Genomic DNA, 24,413 nt, shown 5'->3' with positions numbered 1-24,413 from the left:
ATGATAAAATGTCAGAATCTAATCCAAGCATTTGAATAGAAAAAGGTCACCAGGTTAAAACCTTCCAGAGTCACTTATCCAAGCCTCTAAATCTCCCTCTGGAGAGCCACGGTATCCGTCTTTCAGACCACGTAGGGCATCGTGAGTGAGGAGACTACGCTGCTTCAGGCTACTCTTTTTTAAAAAAGGCAGCGCAAACAAATACTGCGTGTCGCCAGTCGTGTCGATGGTAAAGAAAAAGCAAACGGATGGTTCTCTAAATCAACACACCGAAGGCTCGAAGTGCTAACAGGCAGAGGAGGTCTTACCTGTTCTGGATGAGGGCTATCACCTGCGAGTACGTCTTTCCGAGAACACTCTCTCCGTTCACTTTCACCAGCCGATCCCCTGCGAGACACGGACGTGTTATCGTATCGTATCCGGCACATTTTACAGGTTATACGGGAGGTCTGGATGTTGACCTTTGACATGTCAAGCAGGTGCAGACCTCCGGGGCGAGAGAGAGAGACACACACGAAGCAGGGACCAAGGCAGCTGTCAAAACTTTAAATTCAGTCGTGGAAGAACGTTGTAATTTAATTGACAACAAAATCCTTTTTATTTACGTTCTAATGGCCAAAGTGTGTCTGAACAAAACATGCAGGCAAAACATTAAGTCTATTATCTATATTAAGGGAGGCATACTAAAGGCCTGTTCACACATGTGACAAAACAAATAATTAAAAGAAAATACAGAATATTCTTTGACTATTTTTACTTACAGTTTTTATCATTATAATAAAAAGCAAGCATCATTGTCTTAAAGAAAGCCTCTGTTGGTGACCTTCTAAAACATTTGCACATGCATCACATTACCATATGTTTAAAGCAGTCAGTAGTCTGACCCAGATGAGCAGCCAGTAGGAATAAGGCGTAAACGGGATGTCGGCACAGTTTAGCGTCTCGTGAACCGACGACCCAGAAAAAGTCGTTAGAGAACCACGTGTTCACAATTTGTATGCATTCATGGAGACTTCATCCGGGCTGAAACACATTCAAAGTGCTCAGACTGCACGCGTTTGCATGTGTTCACGCCGGCCTGTGACTTTCTGGATGTGACAGCGTGTGTTGGAGCATGCACACTGCAGGACTAGTCTGTTCTGTCTGAGCAGCGAGAACACTTCAATGGCTCCGTCACATTCAAATGAACGTGAACATCGGAGTCGTCGTACTGGTGTCGGTATTATCTGTAGACTCTGAGTGTCGGATGTCACAGAGTTAGTTCAATGAAAGCAAAACTGAAAAACTCTTATTCTGCTCTAACATGACATAGGTTGAATTTGAACTAGTACTAAACGCAGAGACCGTATTACGCCAGTCTTAGCATATCTGCACTGGCTACCAGTAAGACTCAGCACTGATTCAAATACTTTACTGATTATTTTTAAAGCACAGAAAGGCCCCTGGCTGCTGACCCTTGAACTCTTTATGAGCCAGAATGCAATCTTAAATACTCAGACAAGGCTGTACGCTGAAATGAACTGCCTGAGGAAATTAGAGCTAAATCAATTTCATCTTTTAAATCCCCTCTAAAGACAGGCTTTAAAAAACAGGCTTTTCATTCAGGAGCCTGGAATCGCTTGTTTTTCCTGCGTTTCTTTTACTCCACTGTTGTAAAGTTTTGATCTGATCTTAATCGTATCTCTGTTTGATAACGTTATCATGATGATTATCATCAGTATTATTGTAGACATTCTACTTCGTTTTATTATAACGATTGTTATTAAATCACCCAATGACGTTAAAAACAACTTGTCTCTCGTCAGGGGAAAATTATTCTTGATATATTCTATTGCTAACGAGAAAAGGTCAGTTTTTCTTCTTCTCTGAATCTGCTCATGTCTGCAGCATCACATGACCGGAGCTCCCCCCCCCCCCCCCCGACAGATTTACAATGCAAATCAAGACGTTCATGCTCCTGCACCATATGTTCCCTTTACCTGTGCACAAGCCCGCCTGATGGGCCGGCCCTTTTTCCCTCACGCTCTTCACAAATATGGTGTCCATCGGCTCCAGTCGACCTTTCTGACACCCTGCATGAGAGAAGGTAAAGAAGGAGGAGTGAAAAGATCAGAGATTGTGCCTGCTGAAGAAAGATTCATGTTGACTTTAAAGAAATAAAGCTTTAGGTTGCTCCTGGTATATGAGAGGCTTTTGAGTAATTGTGTTTGTGATCTTCCAGGCCAGGGATTATGTACTAATACGCAACAGTCTGTGCTTGTTATTGTTCTTATGTTATTATCTAAAATCAGCTGGACTTGGCTCCTGGTACTTTAGATGCAGTGTTGCATAGCGTCCTGTAGGGGGCGCAGATAGGCCGCCGAGCAGGAGAGACAGGAGGGAACACAGGAGATCCCAGTTCATTACATCATTGTTATCCCACTGCACGAGATTAGTATTTGTAGTCTGATGAGAAGAGAAAGAAAAAGAGAAACACTTACCCTTTCCGTTACCATTCTCCTCATCCTGCAAAGAACAGAAACAGACGACTTCATCACTAGAGCCCAAACATGTTAACGTGTCACAGAAAAAGATTTACTTTTGCTGACAACGTAATGTTGCTGTGACTACTGACAGAACAGTCACGAAAGACACCCAGAGGCCCCAGAAATGACCCCTAGATAAATATATGAGATTGCTAATAAGTTTGTTTTACTTTCACTTATTTGGAGAACATTTTTGGGCTGTTTAGTATTTCACATTTAGGCAAAAAAAAAAAAAGGTCGATCGCTGCTTTCACAGGCAGGAGTATTAACACATGTTGGTGTTTACATCTCACTGTAGGACACACAGGTCCTAACACATGGAGCAGCGGTGAGGGCTTCTGCTTTACAGCATCGACACAAAGCAGGACTGCTCATGCTCCACCTTTTAACAATGAACTCGACACAACACAGTTTAAAATCTGAACTTCCCCTGGTCGACCCCTTTCATAATAATAATTAGAAGAAGAAAGAAGTCGATCAATAATCAGTGTTAACCAGCTTCCTCGAATGCCGGTGACTTCCCTCGCATCTCGTGCCAAACGTCCCGAGACCGAAGTGTTTGCTTTTATGAGCTTTGAATGTTGAAGCGCAGCTTCGACACAGAGACTGACTTTCAGGTTCGACCGTCTGCAGGTGATCTTGAAGTCATGCGTAGTAAACACACAGAGGTGGTGGTGAGATTGGATAGCTGCATTGTCTGATCATGTCCACACACACACACACACACACACACACACGTATACTAAGCTGAGTGGACAGTCTGGGGTTTTGGGGCACAGTGGGCTGATTGCTGCCTGGCTTTATGCTGCGCTGAGTGGGCTCATTCCTGGCTCTGCAGACAATGGCGGGGGGTTTAGAGGCAGAGAAAGAAGAGCTGCCGACCCCAGAATGGAGCTCCGCGCTGGGGACACTCGACAACTGAGCAGCCCTTAGTCTGAACACATCCGGGACAGAGGAGGAGCCAGTGAGAGAGTCTGGGCATCTGGGTCAAATACTGTCCCTACGGGTCCAGACCTGTATAGTGTGAAGCAGCTGGAAGGGACTGTTTGAAGAACGACCCGTCCTAACATTAAACTCGGCCAAAATAATTTACAGTTTCATCTGGTCAATTGAGAGACATTTTAAGTTTTGTATAACGCTAATTTTGCTCGTTGGAAAAACAAATATTGACAATAGTTCATTGTCTGGAGTGAGAATCTCAATTTAAAGTCTCCAAAAACCAAATATGAAATGTCATCTGAGGGACGAGGGCTTTCGTCAAAGTGCCATTTCTGTCTTAAGTTAATGTCAAAAAATGTAAATTTAGATTTTCGATGTAGAAATTACACTTCTCACAATCAGACAAATGTCTTTCTTTCCTTTTTTCCATTCATCAGCAGTGTTTTGCAGATGCACAGTGCAGTTAGATTGCGTTATTGAAATACATGTGCAAGCACCTGCTCCAGCCCAATGCATCCCAGTTCAGTAGACGAGGGGAGTTGCAAACAGATGCTGTATTTTTCTACATACTGTCAAGTTTAAAACGCACCCGGTGGGCCTCTAATTGGTCACTGTGAGGGTAATTTGGGAGACTTCCACGACGGCTCTTCGGATAAGAACGGGCGGCTCTGTGAGTCCGATTGTCCCCAAAACACCATGTGACCCTCGGGGCAGAGGAGACGAGGACAGAACCGAGGCCAAAGGCCGGCAGTGGGCCTATTGTCCGGGGCCGGCCTGGTACGGCCTGACTGCCAGAGAGTGGTACCAGGCTAACACAACAGGCCTCATTCAATCTGTGTTCCTATCTGCAGCTGCTGGATGGTGGGGTGGTACAATAATAATAATAGAGGCCTTGTTTCAGCTGGCTCACCCCACCCCAGCCTCCGTATCCCTCAATTTCACATCTGGAGCCGTTTGCCCCCGCACCTCAAAAGAGCTAAATAACCGCTCACTCACATAGAGGACGGTTCCAAAACACCAGAACAATCCGGAATTCACCAGAGACTAAAAAACAACTAAGGCCTGTAAAGCGATACTGAAAAAGAATGAAGACTTCTCAGTCTGGAGGTGCTCGAAATGTTGTTTTCACCAGTTTTTTTAGTGTCCACATCTTGTTTGTACCTCTTTTAACAACCTTCAACAGGATTGGTTTGCTCAGCATGTTGTCTCCAATCGGCTTGCTTTCTCCTTTTGTCTGCGAGTTAATTTTTAATCAGCTCAAACTCACTGACCCTCTGCACCGGTATGATTGGCTTTATCTCCGAGCTCAGATTGGCTGTGTCCTGGGTTCAGCGAGTTAAACGTAAGGCTTTTTGGAAACCCTTTTTAAATGGCAGCGAGGAAGAAATGGAGACCATGTGTGCTGTAAAAATAAACACGGATGTTGAAAAAAAAAAAAAAGAACTTCACGACACTTGACACTAAATAAAAAAGGAAGAAAAACACGAAGCCCGTCTTTAAGGCTGTATATATTTAACATAACTCAACAGCTTGAAACTCAAATCTCTCAAGGACCTGCAGGTCTCACCTTGAGGTTGGTGTGCAGGGCCGACTCCGGAGGGTAAACGATGAAGTGGCGTAGCGTGAAACCAAAACCCAGGGAGTTCTTCTGGAGGACCAGCGTCCGGGGACCCTTCCAGCCCACGCCGACCCCCTCCCTTCCCGGCCGGGTCGCCATCGGCGGCCGAGGGTTGTCACCGGCTGAGGAGAGACCATCCCTCCGCCCTTTGCCCTGTGGACACAGACAGAGAGAGAGAGAGATTCAGGATATGTGTTTTTGATACGTTTAGATGGAAGGTTGTAAAATGGGTTCGTGTTAGAGTCCTGAATGAAGCTCGGGGTCAGGTCAGTCTCAGAAAAATATGGTCCATAAGCACATGTTTGTCCACTATCAAGAAGGGCCACATATCTAGACAGGACCAAGGAGGCAAACCCAGTTCTGATGTTGGTTTTCATGACAGAGAGCAAAGGTCCTGGGAGAATCTGAACTCCGCTCTCTAAATATCTCATTCCTGAAGCCGAGTAAATAAGCTCAGCTCGCTCAGCTGACAGACACACGTGAGAACTATCACCCTCCCGCTGCCCCGATGACCCACACCTGTCAGTCAAACACCATCACCTGACCAAACAGGCGGGAGAGTGAGGAGGAGGTCTAGTCACTATCAAACTGTTCTTCTGTCTCTGTGACCTAAAGGAGCAGATCTTAAAGTGAGGGGACAGTTTAACGGTATAATCATCAGCAAATCAATCCCGGCGCCGCACTGACACTTCAGCGAACACGATGCGTTGAAGATTTCCCCCCCCCATCCTACAAATACTGCGATGATAAAGAATATGACTAATGAATATGGAAAGGGTCGCCATGATCAGAAGACAACTGAATTAATTCAGGCTACTAAACAGCCTCAGTCCACGAGGACATGGACGTTTACGGCGCTCTAGGTGCGGTTTGGTGTGCATTGTTTTTCCTGCCAGCTTTATTCCGCCAAAGTAAAACAGAACGCTCGAGGCGTTACGATTAAACAAAGCAAAGTAGGTGCACAAGATAGCTGTGATCATGTTTGGCTGATTCATGCATCAAAAATCTGTTCACTCATACCATCGTTTAAAAAGTCAGCTGGCCAAAACACCAAAACACCGCAACATTTTTCTATTTCTCTAAATTCAGTTTAAAGTGAGTGAATGTGTTTTAATTCTAGTTTATTAACCTGTCTAGACGACAAGCAGCAACCCCCCCCCCCCCCCCACACACACACACACACTCGAAATGAGCACCCCACGTTTCCCCACTTCCTGTTGCCCTTCCACACGCTGATATATAAGAAACTCAGACACACAAACTTGACCCGCCAGGCCTGGTTATGCGGCCACACAACAACAGGAAGTGTCAGGCTAGAGGCAGGAAGTTTGGCAGCGTTGCGGGATAACCAGATGCTCCTATAAATAACACCGCTCACAGATCTTCTACTCTCCATCATGGAGGCCACTTCCACTCGTTCACTCCTCTTCATCCTTCCTTCCATGTTCCTCGCCTCACCTCCCCTCCCTTCCACCTCCTCTTCCTCTCTCAGCACGTGTGCTTACTGTTCATTTTTCTCCTCCTCTACTTTAAACATTCCATCCAGGGGCAAAAAGAGACCAAAAATATGTTGGGACATTTAGATTTCCTGTTGAAATATGTTTTAACTTTGCAGATATATATATAAGTTGACACACAAAGCCTGAGCCTTAGTCTGGCAGTCTAAACAATGTAGAGTAACCCCTGCTATTTTTATCAAAGAGGTGAGAATCCAGGCCTATTATGTGGCATGAAAACAGCATAAAAGAAGTGCTTGAGGAAGGAGGAATGTTTGGGGTGTTGAATATAAATGATAAAGAAAAAGAAAAGACAAAGAGTGAAAAAGAAAAAAGAGGAAATGAAAGAGCAAGAGGGTGAAAAGGAGGAAGAGAATTCCTCAGAGGGAGCGGTTTGGCTTTGACAAGTCGAAGCAGACACTGTAACCGGCACACAGGAGGGGGGGGGGGGAGCAACGAGTGGACGAGGAGGACGGAGAGGAGGAGTATCGGGCCCCAGCGAGGGACAGGCTCCGGCACGCCGGTTTCGACCGCATGGCCCCTCCCGGCGCTGTGAATACCAAACCCTGTGATTACCCAAAACACACGGGGTCCGACTGGGTCTGTGAGCCAGCACAGTTTCCCCACTCGGCTGCTCCGAACTGTGTGGGATGTGCGTCTCTGCTCGGCTATTCTGCAGAGTCGTCAGTCCACTGTTTTCCACTAAAGCCAGAAAAAAAATTAAAAATCACCTTCACACGACCAGTTTCTCTTCTACCGGTTTCACCCAAAAGCAAAAGCAAAAAAATAGAGCCCAAACTTGCTGACGTGCTCCGGCCCCTCCAGACACTCTGTTTAACCAACAAGGCACTTGGAAAAAATGTTCTGTGGTTTTTAAGTCTAAACTTGACTTCCTATGCAGGCTCAGGGCACAGAAAAGGGAAACCTCACTCCTGTTATGAACATTTGGTATTTCCTCCTCTCCTACGGGAAATTTATCCTTTTGCACCACTTTTGCCTGACACGTCCTCGCCTCTTGAAGCTCATTACAATGACAAAATAAACTCTGAATGCCCTTTAGATAATACAGAGTCGCGAGGGATCCCATTACCACCTGAATGATGTCATTAAAACACACAAAAGCTGCCCTGAGAAACAATTGGATTTGAATATGCAGAGCAGCTGGTAATGCGACGCGTCAGCTTCCTGCTTTGAGTGTGTGTTTAGTGGGGAAAGTGGTGTGTACACACACACACACACACACACACACACACACACACACACACACACACACACACACACACACACACACACACACACACACACACACACACACACACACACACACACACACACACACACACACTCTTCCCTGTGGCTACATCCCCTCCTAATTTCAATGAGAGAGCAGATCATTGAGATGCACGACTGAAAGGATTAAATATAAGTGGAGAGCAGAGGATGTCCTGCTGGTAGGATTATAACACGTCTGTTTAGTTGGAAATGTAAATCTATAACACCTCGTGCCAAAAACCTAGAGTTCCATCAGCTTTGTTAAAACATAAAAAAAATGTAAAATAATAAAGAGCGTGGGTGATAGTCTTTCAGAAAATCCAGTAAAATGTGATTTTCTGTTTGTAAGAGGCTTTTCCAGGACATGATGATATTGTCATGCTGCAGTCCTAATAATCAGTAACACACACACTCTCCTGTCCTCACTCCATCCACTCACTCCAAAGCAGTCCGCAGGAATGCAGCGGCCATCGGGGAGCCGGGCTCCTGCTAAAACCCCATCAGCGCCAGAACAACAATGCCCTTTTAAACAGCTGAGAGCTGCAACCTGTTTGAAAAGTGGAGCTTTACGGACGCTACAAATGCTGACGGGCCTTTAATCCTGATAGCTGTAGCTGTCTGCACCCACGACCCCCTGAGCCGGGCTGCCAAGAGGGAACGGGAGAGGGACTCTGGATGATGATGATTCATGAACTCACCGGCCACACAGGAGGGCACGCCGCACCCACTCTGCAGGTCTATGTGCATCCTATATGCCTCGAGAAGGAGTGTATGAATGTCCCGCTGTGCTCTCAACACTCCAACCAAAGTGCCAAACCTGCAGTTAGACCCGAGGACTCAAAATAAAGACATGCAGCACAAGTTCAAATGCTCCACATCGCTCAGTAATTTGCATAACAAGACGTTTGAGGAGCCACGCATGTGAGGCTTTGTATGTACGCGTGTGTGTGTTTGCACACATCCGTTTCAATATGGATAAAATATGTATGCTCAGAAACCAGTTCAACACCATTGTCGGCTCAACTGGGCCAACAGGTGATTATGCAATGTCGGTTAAACAGGGTGTTCTACTTGAACAGCAAAACATATTGTCCATTTTGTCTGCCTCACTGCCACTGGTGCCCGTGAGCTCAGGAGGAGAAGAAGAAGCAGCAGTTTCAGAATGACGCGGTAGCTCAGTGGGCAGAGTCAGTGTGAGATGAGAGTTTAAGTACTTCCTGCTTTACTGTCTGAAGGACGGGAAAAAGCCACAACAAGAAAGCTTATTCAATTATGATTTAGATGCAATTCATGGAACTGCTTTTTTTTTACACTTTATAACCTCATTGACATGAAATAACTTCATTGTTTTTCTTTCATGTCGGTGTTTCTATATTATTCTTCATCTTTACACACTGTGAGGGTAGCTATAGGTAAATAAATGCAAACCTGACAACAAAAAACTACTCGCGGTACAAAGATGGAAGCCGATCGACTACCAAGAAAATCGTAACGAAATTACTACAAAAAAATCGCAGCCTTATGACCGGACAAACTGCATGATGTGAGCACCTCTCTCAATAGCAAACATCTCTCTCTCTTTAAACAGAACTGCGTACATCGTGTGTTTGTCCCAGCTGTGTTAATACGGCCTCTCCTCCCCCCCACACTCACATTCCTGATTGTGGCACTGTGTCATCGGGGGAGGGGGGGGGGGGGGGGGGTGCTAACAACCAGGAGAAACGGTTAAAAAGAGGAGGTGATATTCCACATAAATGCCCTCACTGAAATGAGATCACGTGGGGAAGAGATGCCCTGAATTCTTCGGGCATTGTGGGAGGGTCGCAATCGCACAGCTTCCACAACCCCTCGCAAAAAGTGCCACTTAGCAGCCCCCCTCCCTCATCCGCCTTTAGCCGCTAATTAGAAGCCCCTCCAAGGAGCGAGAGGGTCGATATGCCACACGAGCAGAATCACACGTCAGCTGTGGAAAAACAGAAAGAAGTGGCGCAGAGAAATATAGATCGTTATAATACATATCAACAATGCATAATCCATAGTATACAGCATTGTTTGTGGGTTAGCAAGCTACATAAGGAAAGGGTCTTATAATAAATGAAATGATGAATAATTTAAGGATTCTACTTTTAAAAATATACCCAAATTATGTTTGTACTGGTAGCTGCTTGGCTTGTAGTGATATTTAAATAATCAGGAGAACCAGTACAAACAGAATGTCACATATACCCACGACCGCCAGAATAAACAACAGTTGAGTCCTTAATGAAAGTACACACAGCAATAATCTAACTGTGCATCTCAATCCGTCAACACAAAAGTGGCGCCACATTGTTTCCCGGTGAAGTCGAAGACGCAGCGAGCGGCAAACAGAAACAGCCCGAAGGCAACGCAACTTTTCGCACACTGAAAGGTTAAATAACCTGTCAGCAGCTGAGTGGTTACCAGACTTCAAACAATGGGAACAGTTACACAGATGCTCTGTTTACATGCGCGACTGACAACATCCCACACGGCGGTTTCTGGAGAGTTTTCTGCCGATATCACCGAGGGTTTTATTTCTGGAGAGCCACAGAAAACAAAAAACCTTTTGCATGATAATCTTACTACGCAGAGCGCAGGAGGGGCGACTTACATTTGTCTCATTTAGGATGATTAGACCTTTAATTGATGAGTTGATTGACAGACACTTAATCAATGATCAATTGGTTGTTTTAAATAGAAGAATCATCCAGCAGCTTCTCCAATGTGAGAATCAGCAGCTTTTTTTAAAACTGATAACAATCAATACGTGTTCTAGCAATGCATAAAAACATCAGACTCATACTAAAACATTTCATTTGAAATCCACCGATCATTGAACTGCAGCAACAGACTGACGCTTTGAACCAATGACTCCACGTCCGGCCGCTAGAGGAGGACCCGTGCTTACCCTGGGATGGTGGCAGCTCTGGCTGCGCCTAGTGGGCACGGTGGGCGGCGGAACTGAACCCGTGGCACTGCGGAGCACCGCCAGCCAGATGCAGCGAGGCTCGGGGGAGCTGCAGTCCACCCCCACCGGGTTCTGGAAGCTCCAGTCAGGCCCGGCCTGCGAAGGGCACGGGAGCATGGCAGCGGGCATCGGGGCGTGGAGTTCTCTCAGATCCGCATCCCTCAACGCCCACATGGGCTGCTCCACACACACACACACAGACTACACAGACTACACAAGCTTGTGGACCAAGTCCAGACGCAGAAATACAGAAGATACGGGTGGTTTTAGTGGAGCTTTCGAAAAATCCTCCTCTGGGACTCTTCAGTCAATCAAGAGTGTGAACTTCCCGTCTCCTGGCTCCACTCCATCGCAGTCAGAAAGTTTAATCCCAAAAGTTCAACATCACAGCCTCCTGACCTCTCCAAGTATCTCTCTCACACACATTCAAACACTCTCGGAGCGGTTGAGTCCAGAGGAAGCAGAAGGCAGGCTCCCGGGCAGCAGATGGAGGAGTGTGTGTGCGGCGCAGGCATCAGAGGCAGGTTTGGTTTCGCTACAGACACACACAGAGAACAACTGACAGCGTCCCTCCCGTCGGTGTCCGGTGGTGTTCTGCATACAAAGCCACTCTGTCCACCCCCAAAACATACACCGCTGTCCCAGAGGGCTGGATCCTCTGTCTCTCCTCCCTCTCACTGCCCCCCCTCTCTCTCTCTTCCCTCTTTCTCTCTTGTGCCAAACAAATCCCTTCATCTAACTGTCATCTCCAACCAAAACTTTCTTTATCTCAGGAGCATCGGTTATTTCATCCCTCCGTCTTGTCACTCCTTTTCTGTTTTGCTTTCTTTCTTCCTTGTTTTTTTTGTTCCTCAAACCGGTATCCAAACAAACGCTCCCTCAGCACGAGCCGGTCCGACAGTCATCAGCAAACAAGCAACTGTAATGTACAGTAAACTGGAACTCTGCAGTTTGATCCGAGAACACCGGGCCTCGCTGGGGCCAGACGTTGGAGGCGAAGGGGGGTCCAGATGGAGGTATCTCCTGTCGGCTAAATCCACTAGATTGTTGCAGACGAAGCTGCACGTGTGCTACATGTGTGTGTGTGTGTGTGTGTGTGTGAGAGAGAGAGCGACACAAGTGACAAAGCTGTGATCCAGGCGCTAAACTCCACAAAAGCTGGCCCTGCCTCTGTTGCCTCCCAGGCAGAGGGGAGACCCACAAAAAAAAAAGAGAGAGAAAGAAAGAAGCCAATTTACAGCTCAAAGAGAAAAGAAAACATTTGCCTCGCTGCTGTGTTCACTGTCTCACTCCCTTTCTTTGTTTTTGCGTAAGAGAGGAAAATAGAGGAGGAGAGATGATAATGAGAGGAGAAAATGGAAAAAGAAAAAGCTGAAGATGAAAGTAAGGAGCGCTCTCGAAATAAAACGGCTGCTACTGGATGTCAAGATGACCTCTTCTTCAAACTCCCTCTCACAGTCTCTCTCTCTCTCTCTCTCTGTCCTATATTCACAGGATCCACCCATAAGGCACAGTGACACCTAAACACCACGAGAAGTGACCTCGCCCCGGCCGGCAGAGTTCTCACCAAACAGCCAGGTATCCAGCGTCCGTGGAAGAGCGGCAGACAGGTGACCATGTTGTTTCAGACGACCGACTTTCCCCGCCAACGCTCATCGCTGTCAACACACCGCGCGTCCGTTAACCGACGAGGTTAGACAGGTTTCACCTGCCGCGCAGCGGGACAAGTATGGACTCGACCGTCGGCCCAGAGACTGTACCCTCTGGATGTACGAGAACACACACTGCAGGCTGGAAGAGTTTGAAAAGATCGACGAGAAGATAAATGAAAAGAAACGTCAACAAGAACATCGTGCGTCACGGTGCTAATATTCACTGTTGTATGAAGAGCGATCACTTATGGGATGATTTTAGGATCTAATCCCATGAGTTGCATTGTTTTTAACTGCTTTCTTTCCTTCTCTTTTTATATATATACGCATCATGGAAAACAGACTCATTTGACTTGTTTGGTGAGTAGCTTTTATAGTAATACGTGTTTTGTGCTCTGCCAATGATATGCAGTTACAGGAAACATAAAATCAATGTTCAATATAATTCACAGTACAAATACAAAAGATGAAAGTTGTTTTTTCCTCATGTCAGTTTAAAATAACTACTTTATACAACACGTTGGCCAATCATGTAGGAAAACAAAAGTGTGTGTGTGTATGTCGGTCAACTCCAAAACCCTGGATTCCTACACTTCCCATAATGCAACTCAACAGTGTATTTCATTGAAGACCTCCTTGCCTGGTACACGCCCCCATGTCATTAAAACTCAATGCCCTCAAGTTCAACACAGACTTTCCATCCAAGACCAACTCCAGATAACCATAATGATATCAAACACAAGCGCTGAAGTACGGTGAGTTTATTACTCGTTTCACTTTTGCGTTGATCCTTTGAAATGTTCCTTTGACAGAAAGCTGACTCAGTAATGTCTCAGCAACGTCGCTTTAACTTTTGCTAACATCAGCTAATACTCGCCAATAAAAGCGACCGCCTGTGGCTGCAGCAGCAGAACACCCAAGTGTGTTGAGCTGAGCAACGTTGCCTTTCAATGCTTCTGAATTCCTCTTTTCGTTTGTGAGCATCGTCGTGTTATTTTTCTTTTTAAAAGTTACACAAAGTCACTTTAAAAGGATCTTTTTTTTTAATGATCCCAGAATAAACTTCGCTGGAACGACACTCCACTTCCTCCCTGGTTGAAATACACTTTCACTAACACACACACACACACACACACACACACACACACACACACACACACACACACACACACACACACACACACACACACACACACACACACACACACACACACACACACGCGCGTCCTACTGAGTCACAGCTGAGTATAAATAAACCAGACTGTGTAATTAGGGTTCCTCATAGTCAGAGGTCTGTGGCTGTGGGGGGGGGGGGGGGGGTTACTCTTCTCTCTCTGGGTTCGACGCTCCGCCCCGTGGAGAGTGGATCACCGGCGTGCACAGAAGGAGGTTCGATTCCCATCCAGGAGGAAGACACGCAAAATCAAACCACACCAGAGTACCATGTCTGCCGGTGCGTACAGCAGCAGTTGGATCACCAGCGTATCTCTCGTGGAAAGTCAGTGGCAGCATTGAGTGGGGATTTCATGTCACATTTGTTTTTTACAACAAGAGTTTTGGCAAGGAGGGAGCGGTGCCTAATTTGGAAACAAAAGGTCTCTCTCTCGCTTCAGCTCTCGCTCTCCTATCGCCATTGAACCGTGGAGGCGTTTACAAAAAGAGGAGGCCGAGCGTGAAGACGTGGGTCGACAAAAGAAAAATGAACAAAACGGCGTTGAGTTACAGTTTACATGGAGGAAACACAGTCACACACGAAGAGTTGTGACAATAGCACCAGTTGTCCCACACCGTCTGCTGTGTGGCCGAAGCATGCCCGAGCAGGCCACGCGTCCACCGCCAGCATGTGGGCCCGATGTACATCAGTGCACCACACCTCGCTTATCCGACTGTCTGAATGCTGAGACAACAGACACACACACGGCACCCTGCACACGACGCATACTTCACATTCGTTTTTTATTTAAATTTATCATAACCTGGCAGCTCCAAGCTCTGGAAGGCAGGAAATTAAAAGGCCGACACCTGCCGCTAATCTCCAGAGGAGCGATGCTTCGTCACCTCCCCCCTCTGCTCTCTGATAACAAACACATCAGTGGGAAAGGGGAAAGGGGTGAGGAAGGAGGGAGAGAGGAGGGAGGCAGTGCGCAGTGTGGTTGTCGGTGTAACGGACAGATTGGTTTTGGTGACGTGTTTTAATCCCCATCACACTCATAACAGATTAACACACAGAGGGCCTCCCTCTTTTTCTTTTTCCCCACTGAGACTGCCTCGCGAGACAAAACAACATTTCTGCGCCGACACATTAAGACGCAGATGTGCGAGGAGGAGGAATACACTGTGGCATGGTAGGAAACACAGAGGAAGGAGAAGAAGGCCGCTGAGTGAGCCTTTAGTTGGCGTGTCACAAACAAACCAGGCTGCAGACACAACGACGGGGTGTTTTCTCTAAACACAGGCTGCCACAGCTCCGAAAGAAACGCACGGTCAGTGAAGGACAGGCTGCGGTCGACGCTCACAATGAAACTCCCGAAAAAAGGGACACAACAGCGCCAAGAAAAAGAGACAAAAGGACTTAATTCCAGAATCTGAAGCTTTAAAGGACGAGTTAAGAGAAGCTCAGAGAGTGACTCCTGTCCCCCTGCTGGTGGGAGACTCAACATGTGGCCGTGGGAGGTTTCATGTGTTGAGTTATCTGTGTCATCACACTGTTGCTATAACTGACAGAAAAAGAACCACAAAAATGTGCATGATGCACAGCGATGGTTTCCAACGTCCCAAAGGGTTCACAGCGTAAATCTGAGGGCAAACGATGCGAGTAGGTAAACATACTGTCTACAGGTTCATTTCATAGGTTCATTTCTTCACCCTTTCTCCAAAAAGCATACATGCGTACTGGAAAGTTTTTAGCCTGTCATGCCTGTATATATATATATATTCAAATTAAACAATTCGAGAAGGGGAAGACACTTTGGTTGGACTGCTGATGGCTCATAGACATACTGGACCCGTCCATTATGAGGGGAGACAAGCCCTGAAGGTTCAAAGCAGGGCTGGTATCGTTTGAGTTTAAAAAAAGAAGTGCGTTGTTTGAATAAATACAGCCTTAAGTCAGACAGGTTTCCTGGTTTAAAATCTGAAAATATCTGATCAAAGAAGGAAGCGCCTGAGAAACGGACAAGGCATTTGATATTGACCCACTGATGTTTGGTGTTGGACAAAACACAGCTGTTTTCAGCAAGTTCATTTTAACGACAATCTCCAGTAAATCTCAGGGCCACAGAATCTATTGGCCTATTTGGCTGCACTCAGAGGAGCAGCCACTAGAGGGCAGCTGCGACACAGAGTCTGGCAGCAGATGGGTGAGACAGCGGGACACATGGGACAGAGCAAAGGGCGGGGACTCAACATGCAGCCACATTCAACCAAGCTTTTTGCTGCAGATGCTGGCATAGGGATGCGTGTGCACTGCGCGGGGTGAGTCGACCTATGAGCAGTTATCTGTGCCCTTGTGTCAGTTACTAATTAATAACATCTGAGTCGGGGGTGGGGGGGGGGGGCAGCGCCTTGAGATCATAGAGGTCACACCTGCTGGGGGCTTTGAGGTGGAAACAGTCTCTGGAAGTCCAGAGACGAGAGCAGGTGGACTGTGCGAGGGTCAGATATCCCATCAACCCACAGCTGAGGGAGAGTTGGGTGGTCCGCCTCACCCTCCCTCCCTGGGTGACCAGGACTGATACAACAACAACAACAACGCACAGTTTACTCCTGCAGTCCGCAGGATTAAAGCAGAGCAGCCCACCTGACCGTGTGCTCCTCCTGGAGAAGCTATAACGCATTACGCATGCATTCTCTACATGTGCTTGGTGATGCTATGACACCATGCGAGTCCTGTCTTAATTCACCTTTACGTCACCCCCTCACACATCCAAATACATAATAAAAATTCACAGAAGATTGAGAAGAAGAAAAAAACAGGAAATGTGCAAATTTGAGGATCGGAAACCAGTGAATTATGGCATTTTTGCCAAATAAAGAATAGATTATCAAAATTAATTTTCTGTTGATCGACTCATCAATTTGCTAATTGTTTCAGCTCTAAATTGTTCAATTCGATAAATTGATGGTTAAAGTCATTTATTAAGCAAATATGATAAACATTTGATGACTTCAGCTTGTTAAAATGTGAGGACTTGCTTCACTCAGACTGGTTTCAGACTGAGAAAACAAAAACAAATTAACGACGTCACAGTGGCCTGTTGGTTGTTCTTTTTAAATCCAAGCAGACATCTTCAAATGTCTTGTTTTCTCTGACCAACAGCCCAGAAAACTAAAAATATCCAGGTTACAGAGATATAAAAGAGAGAAAATACATAGAAAATAACCAGCCCTATTGTGACTGATATGACCAGGACATATAAGTTGATGAAAGCAAACCGCAAATCCATCCATAAGACAAAAAACAACAACTCTTTATGAGATTTATAACACAAAAACCTGATGTGTCCATCATGCAACATCTGCCACAAGGGAGCCCGGGATATGGGGGGTAACAGATGTTAGAAAGTGAACACTGGGGGAGAGAATAAAGGGGCAGAGAGTGATCTACAGCACAAACCGGAGTGAGGAAGAGAAGGCAGATGGTGAAGAGAGAGCAAGCACACATGCAGATATTTACTCACAGATACACTCTAATTACCTTCCATACATTCACTGACTGTACAGCGTGACTGGAGGCTAAATGACAGTTATTTGCTACCATGCGTGTCGGTCACATTCTGTGCAATCCTGGGATGTTGATGAATTATTAAATGCTATTAGACTTGTATTAGTGAGTGAGTGTGTGTGGGAGTGTGTATGTTGGGGGGGGGGGGGGGGGGGGATCTGTCGCATATGGAGCTTTTGACCCCGTTTCATAAAGCGCAGCAACGTTTCCCAGTCGCGAGAATTGCGCAAAAGAGCGGCAGCAGTGATACTGATGCAGAGAACCACAGCTGAATAACACACCCATTATGTTCCCCTGCACAGCGAGTGGAGAGACGGTGCTTCCACTTTAACCTAATTAGCAGGGAGTGTCTCCTCCAGCGGAGAGCTTTCTCTACACTCAGGACACATCGACAACTAAACAACTCAAACGAAGAGAAAGCTGCATGTAGGCCTACATCTTTTACTCAACTCAAGTGTTGTCCACCTCACATGCTCCGCCCCCGTGTATTTCCCACCGTTGCAACTGTTGATAGTTTTGGTTTATTGTATGTGTTTTTAAAGATATCTGCCCCAAAGACAACTTTGATTGTGGGAAACAACGTGTTAAAAAATGACATAAAACAACAACAAAAAACGCCTAAAATTGCAGCACATTGTCAGGCTTCCCTTTGACGCCGCTGTCTTCAACCTAATCACAGTCACCCATCAGCTCCAATGCTGACAGACAAGAGGACCAACAAGGTGCCTCTGTTCCAGCATGAGAAGAAACCCTGCAGGGAGACATTTACGCTCATTATAGGCTCGGAATTGGCTTTCACGGCAGATTTTTCAGAGTGTGATGGTTCAGGACTTCTCTTACGCTGGTGCCTTCAGGATCATTTGATATACATGTTGGATTTTTGACAACTTCAGTCTTTAAATCGGGAGCTATTCAGTGAACTGAATTGTGAATTTGGAAACTAAAATGAATGCACAGCAGACGGTGTTTGTTTTCCTTTCTGAAGAAGCACAGCAGCATGAAGAACCGACAAATCTGTTCCAGTTAAAACGGTGCGATGGCTTTTCACAGCGCGTTCTCACATTCGGCCGAAAACATGGACACAGAGACAGACGACAGCTTCCTGCTACATCCTGCTGCTTCTGAGGGTCACAGTGGAGCAGCGGCTGAGTTTTTGTCGCAGCTGTACTTTCTCTTGAGCAGATACATCTGTCTCCAGATGTGTGTGTATATATATATATACACACCATGAAGCCAATGACGACATCTGGCAAAGAGCTAACCCTACTCCTCTTGCACTGTACCCCCCCCCCCCCCTTTCCTCCTCTCGTCTGTACGGCCACAACCGCTGGGAGCAATCAGAGCGTCACGTCTGAGCTCCGCTGCAATAAGAGCCCCCCCCCCCCCCCCCCTTCCATTTTTTTTTCCTGGTTGTTTTTCAGGAGCAGGCCTCGATTCTCCCCCCCCCCCCGGTCTACGTCTGGGCGAGGGACAGCCCTACTTGGAGCCCCCCTCTTTCCTCTCCGAGCCCAGATATATTTCGCTCATCTCTGCCTCTGTGTCATTAACAGATGCAAATTATAAGTTTGGGACTGGAGGATGACGTCGCTGTTCTCCTTGGCTAACGATGGAAGCCGGACCCGAAGCGTGCGTCTCAGCCAAACCGGCAGCGGTCAAACATTTGGGCCGTGGCGGAGGCGATGCTGAGGCAGGTTGGGAGGCTAACTGAGCCAGAGAGGAGGAGGAGGAGGAGGAGGAGGAGGAGGAGGAGGAGGAGGAGGAGGAGGAGAAGAAGAAGAAGAAGAAGAAGAAGAAGAAGAAGAAGAAGAAGAAGAAGAAGAAGAAGAAGAAGAAGAAGAAGAAGAAGAAGAAGGAAAGAGAGGAGAGAGAGGGCAGGACTGCAGATTGGAGTGTTTATTAGAGCAAGCGAGATGGCCTGCCTGCCTCTGACAGACCTGGAGTTTCCATTTGAGGCCATCTGGTTTTTACATTCCTGCCATGCACCACCGCCCACACCGCGCCGAGGAACTCTTCCACCGCTCTGTTCGCTCAGGATCGTACAGTCCAGCGATTCTCAAAGTGGAGTCCGGGGGGGTGCAGGAGCCATTTAGGGAGCCTTCAGAGCAGCGGAGTGGTTTCATTTCATCCTAATGAGGGTCCCACCTGACAGATCGTGGTCTCCAGTGAAACTGCTCCTTATTGTTATGTAGTATTGTTACTTACATCTTGCAAAAGAGATTTTTTATCTCAATGGGACTACCTGGTTAAATAAAGGTTTTAAAATTTTTATTTTTTATTCAAACCGTGAGCCTCGTACCGAACGGTTCAATACGAATACGCGTATCGTTACACCCCTAATATATATATATATACACTGCTTTTAACAGACTTACTCAAGCATGGGCACAGCTCCTGACACAGCTGGACAAATCCACAATTTGAGAGTTTGAGTATTCCCTGGGATTTATTTCTCTTGGACGTCCCAAATTTCAATCTGTTTTCCCAAGCCTCATGACTCTCCGTGGGCTCACGCTAACCTCTTATAGTTCTGAACAAACGGTGCCACTGGGCGAAAGATATTCACACATAATCAATCACTGGACCGACAAACCAAATCTTCTCTCCTGTAAAATCTACATTTTCGCCAATCTAGACGATCACGATTCGAGGAAAACTCAGGAAGCGTGACTCTTCTGGCACCAACGTGAGCTTCTTTTCTCACACTGTGGGAAACTGACAAACCAGGATTTTAAATCCAAAACACTGCCGGCCTTTGCACCCTCCCAACTGCTGCATCCTGTGACACACTGTGTCTGTAGAAGCCGACATCTCTGGAGGACAGGGATGCTGCTGGCGTTTGTTGTTTTCTCGATGCAGCGATGTGATCCGTATGCCGGGTTGTTTCTGTGCTTTTAGCCTCTGTCACTCTGCGTTAGTGGCCTTTTAATGCAGGGGTGGCAGCGACTCAGACTCTGACATTCACCCCGCAGAAATAAACCGTCCGCTGTGGTTTCATGACCAGAAAAAAAAAAAAGGTCAGACCTCGAGCGGTCACGGCTCTCGGTTGTCTCCCTGCTTTGGCTGCCCAGTGGGAGGACAGCGATGGACTGTGACTGCAGACGTGAGAGTCTCACAAACACACATGGTTTCACTCGGTTATTCAGATGAAAGACACACTGGCACCGCTGAAAGCGAAGAGGAACGCAAATAGAAACATACCGTCCCGTTAGTGTTCATTCTGTAAAGTGAGCGGGAGGAGAAGAAGGGAGCAGACACACAAGAATCATCCCGAAACAAACCTTTTACGGCACAAACGTACGTAGGAATACCTCATGCTTCAAGGATGGCATTTAGCTCGGAGGAGCATTTCTAAAAAGCACAGCTGAGTCAAGATGAAAACGTCTACGGCCGCACAGTCACCAAAAAAAACTTGAGCAGCAGCAGTTCAGTATCCTGAAAGGAGATGACCAAAGAAGGAAACAGAGAGGGGATCTATGCAGGACAGCAAACGCTGAAAGACACGGGGAAAATTAGAAAGCTGGAATTTGGGAGGAAGGTTAAAAAAAAGAAAAAGTAAACCGTCAAAGAGGAGCGTGACGCACAGAGGAAACAAAAAGAGAAAGAAGCTGGAGGAGATGCAAGGGAGAAAACAAGCCCCGATGATATTTGCATATTTTGGTTGAGGTGTTCCTTCCATGCCTCGAAGCAAACCCACAAAATAAACAGAGCTGCTACCTGCAAAACTACCAAATCCAGGTTGGTTCTTTATTGTGAGTGGGACAGTATTTAAATGCACAACTTGGAGGCGAAAAACATAGTATTGTGAAGGCTACTACTATCATATTCCTATAAAGACCCAAATTGTTGCCTGCAAACCTCACGGTGACAAGAAGCCTGAAAGCCACTGTGCCTGGTCAACACATCATATCAGCAAGTTACTTCCTGTGAAACAACTTGGATGTTTTCTACATTTCTGTTTGTGTACAAATTAAACAAACAAGATGTAACGAGGTGCTGTGGACGGGGCCATGCTAGCCGTTTCCCCTTGCTTCAAGTCTTTATGCTAAGCTAAACGAATCGCGCGTTGGCTTCGTATCAGCGTATAGATATGCACACATCTCTTGGTAAAAAAGCAGATAAACTCTCAAAATGTCAAATTATGCCTTTAAAAATACTGAAAGCAGATTCTGGACCGCTGGTACACGAATAAACAAATAGTTATCCTCTGAGAGGATCTCAGTCAACATGTAAACAGAGGCGGTGTTGTGTTGGACCAGCGGGCATCAGGAAAACCACAGCGAGCTATCTCTTCCCAGCATCCACTGCTCCTCATTAGCTTCCTGATAATCTCTATCCCGTGATTTTGCTGGACTGTCAAAACAACCCCCCCTCCCCTCTCTCCTCATCCCTTCCGAGGCTGCTTACACACTGATGCCCGGCTTGTTTGGGAAGTACAGATAGAGGTCAGCTCACTAACCCCGACCAAAGCGCTCTGACGGACGGCAGCTGGCCGACTGCCACGTACGGTACTTTAGAGGAACCTCCCGGAAAGGTACGCACGGAGAGCGAACGTCGTCGGGAACTCTTCTTCTGTTGCTTTAGGACTTCCTGGCCGAGCTACAGAAACCTTGCTGCTGACATCACAGAAGGAAATAAAGTGATAGCTTAGTCACAGTAGTGATCAGATGCCAGCGTGAGCAAGTTGGTATTGGATGATGTGTATTGTGTTCGAGTGTGAATGAATAAATATGATATTAATGCATCAGTTTCTGCAATCACTGCATTTATGAAACACATGATGTGGTTTGGGGATATGACAATTTATACTTTTTTTGTCATCTCCAGTTTGGGCTTGCAAGCTACACATTGCTAACAGACAGTCTGTGTTTCATCGTTGGGTTGTGGAGTTTAAAAGATGTTGGTGTTTACCAGCCATTGAGTGGCACGAAGGAAAATGTGGGGTCCATCATTTTGGGATTTTAATCCCATCTAGGGACTAAAAGTCTGCTTTAGTGCCAAACTGAATCACTGGAGTTGCCCTTTGTTGTCTGTGGTTGTTGTACCAGGCCATTGTTGCACATCTATGGTCTGCTTTACAGCAATTAGAGCCGAGACGGCTAGTCGTTTAATTGATAAGTCAATCAACAGAAAATGAATGGCCAACTGGTTTGATAATCGATACATTTTTTCAAGCAAAAATGTCAAACTAATGTGAGGATTTTCAGCTTTTCTTGGTCCTAAATGATAGGAAACAGAATATCTTTGGTGTCTTTTGATCGTTTTGTCAGCAAAATGATTAATCAAGAAACTAATCTGCAGGGTTTTTTACAATAAAACTGGCATAGCTTACGGGAGCATTGTGAAACTTGCCGTCCTTTCTGCAGGTTACAAGTCGAGGTTTGTTTAGCCTTCACTTTCCATTGCTGCATTGTGTTTTGGCCGCCTCATCGGCATTCACTCTATTTTGTTATCTTCATGCCTCCTTTCCCTCCTTACCCCCTCCTCCTCAGTCTCTCACATTCCAGCGCAAAACCCTGAAAGGCCTGATTGGAGCGAGACACGGTGCAGCGTTCAGCCTTCTGCAAACAGTCTTATCGGCGGGCCTCTCTGCAAAAAAAAAAAAAAATGTAAACACGATGAGAGCGCAGTGCAAGAATGTGCACGTTTGATATCGGGGACGTGAGAAAGACTAAATAAGATGCCGGACGTGATCATCTGAGTGGAGATGAACAGCGGCCCCTGCTTAACCCCCCGTGGGACCTGCCGCACACAGTGAACGGGGTTCCCTCCTGCCTCTTTAGCCTGTTTACTGGGGGACAAGTGTGTGACGAGGGGGGCCCCCCCCCCCCTCGCCTCTGAACCGTGACCCCGATTCAAACCCGGTCTTCGGGCCGACACTGCAGACAGATACAGACAGAGACTAGTCTGCATTTCAGAACAAGATCCGACCTGTTCTTCATACCGCATACATACAGCCCCTCATGTACACTGCTGGATCTTATTTTTAACACACTGAGACACACACACACACACGTCCAGACAGGGTCTCTGCAGGCGCACATACAAAGCGGTACTGGCGCAGGCCCCAGGCCATCAACAGTCTGAATCTAATTAGTCCTCATCTGTTTCTGAGAGAGGCTTTGTTTCACAACAAACCTCCCGGTGCCTGCGAGTCAAGACGCCACATGAAACGAGTCAAGCTGGGAACAGGAAAGAAGACGTGTGATGACTGGGTACGAGATCTGGCACTTCTCTGGACAGGTAAGCTTCAAGTCCAGCTAATATGTTGAAATCGAGGGAGGAACAGAGAAATAAGAGCAAATGAAAGTAGAAGGGAACCCCTTAGGATGCTAGTCAAGTGGGCCTCCTCAGTTTGTAGGGGCACATTAATCTCTGGCCTCAACTCACTTTACCTAAAATGCTCCACACTAGTTCTATGAGGTGAAACAGAAAACAGTATCAGGTGAGTAAGGGTCAATCGCTGCAGCTTCCATCAGAGAAATCAATCCTTGTGAACTCCTCTCAGATAATAACGTTGGAAAACACAACACGCCTTCAACTTCTGAACTCTATAGAAGCACGACGCTACTAAATCACGTGCACATTCACCAGTAACCTAAACAACAACAAATTAACCTCTTCAACCGACCAACCCACCACTGTGCAGCCTAGCTTTGATCGAGCTCCGGTGGGGATCCCAAAAAAGGTTCAAAAGATACCAAGTGTGCCGGACTGAATCTGGAAAAAAAAGGGGTTAAAATGATGCCGACCTAAAAAACATTGAGTCTCCAACACGGACTTGGAGCAAGCAGATACAGGACATATTCAATACAGCAGGTCAGTGTGACACCATGACTTTTCCAACCTTAAAAGCCACTTAACAAGAATAGAAAAGGGGAAACTGAACTTTTCAAATAAACTGACAATAAACACGATCACGCTCGCAGACAAACGCAATAGTTTACATCTAAAAACAAAACGGATTCAATCATTTGACTCTTACAGAGGCGGAGACCGACTGACTGGACGGACTAGAGGGAGATCAATAAAGAGCCATTAGCAACAGAAACACGGCTGCTTTGCAGAGCTGCACTACAGCAGCCGCTCCCCTCTCACCACAGTAAACAAGGTCAGCGATGACTGATGTCCTTCACCCACCTACACACTCGCCACGCCATGTTTCTACAGCATCAAGGACTTCCTCATGCAAACGTCGGGGG

General features: G+C 46.5%; 1 protein-coding gene across 6 annotated transcripts in view; it reads right to left on the bottom strand.

Annotated features, from left to right (window-relative positions):
* arhgap23a (Rho GTPase activating protein 23a) overlaps window positions 1-24,413 on the bottom strand; it is a 61,089-nt gene that overhangs the window by 19,868 nt on the left and 16,808 nt on the right. For all 6 annotated transcript variants that reach the window (XM_079281852.1, XM_079281849.1, XM_079281851.1 and 3 more), the window contains exons 2-5: window positions 5,032-5,235; window positions 2,481-2,505; window positions 1,980-2,072; window positions 309-387 (exon numbers count right to left, since the gene is read on the bottom strand). In XM_079281852.1, coding sequence (XP_079137978.1) covers window positions 309-387; window positions 1,980-2,072; window positions 2,481-2,505; window positions 5,032-5,235 — 401 coding nt within the window. The remainder of the gene's footprint in view (window positions 1-308; window positions 388-1,979; window positions 2,073-2,480; window positions 2,506-5,031; window positions 5,236-24,413) is intronic.

The sequence above is a fragment of the Melanostigma gelatinosum genome, assembly GCF_949748355.1.
Source record: "Melanostigma gelatinosum genome assembly, chromosome: 13".
NCBI classification, from domain to species: Eukaryota; Metazoa; Chordata; class Actinopteri; order Perciformes; family Zoarcidae; genus Melanostigma; species Melanostigma gelatinosum.
Note: the sequence above shows the minus strand (reverse complement) of the source record. Positions and strands in the feature narration are given on the sequence as shown.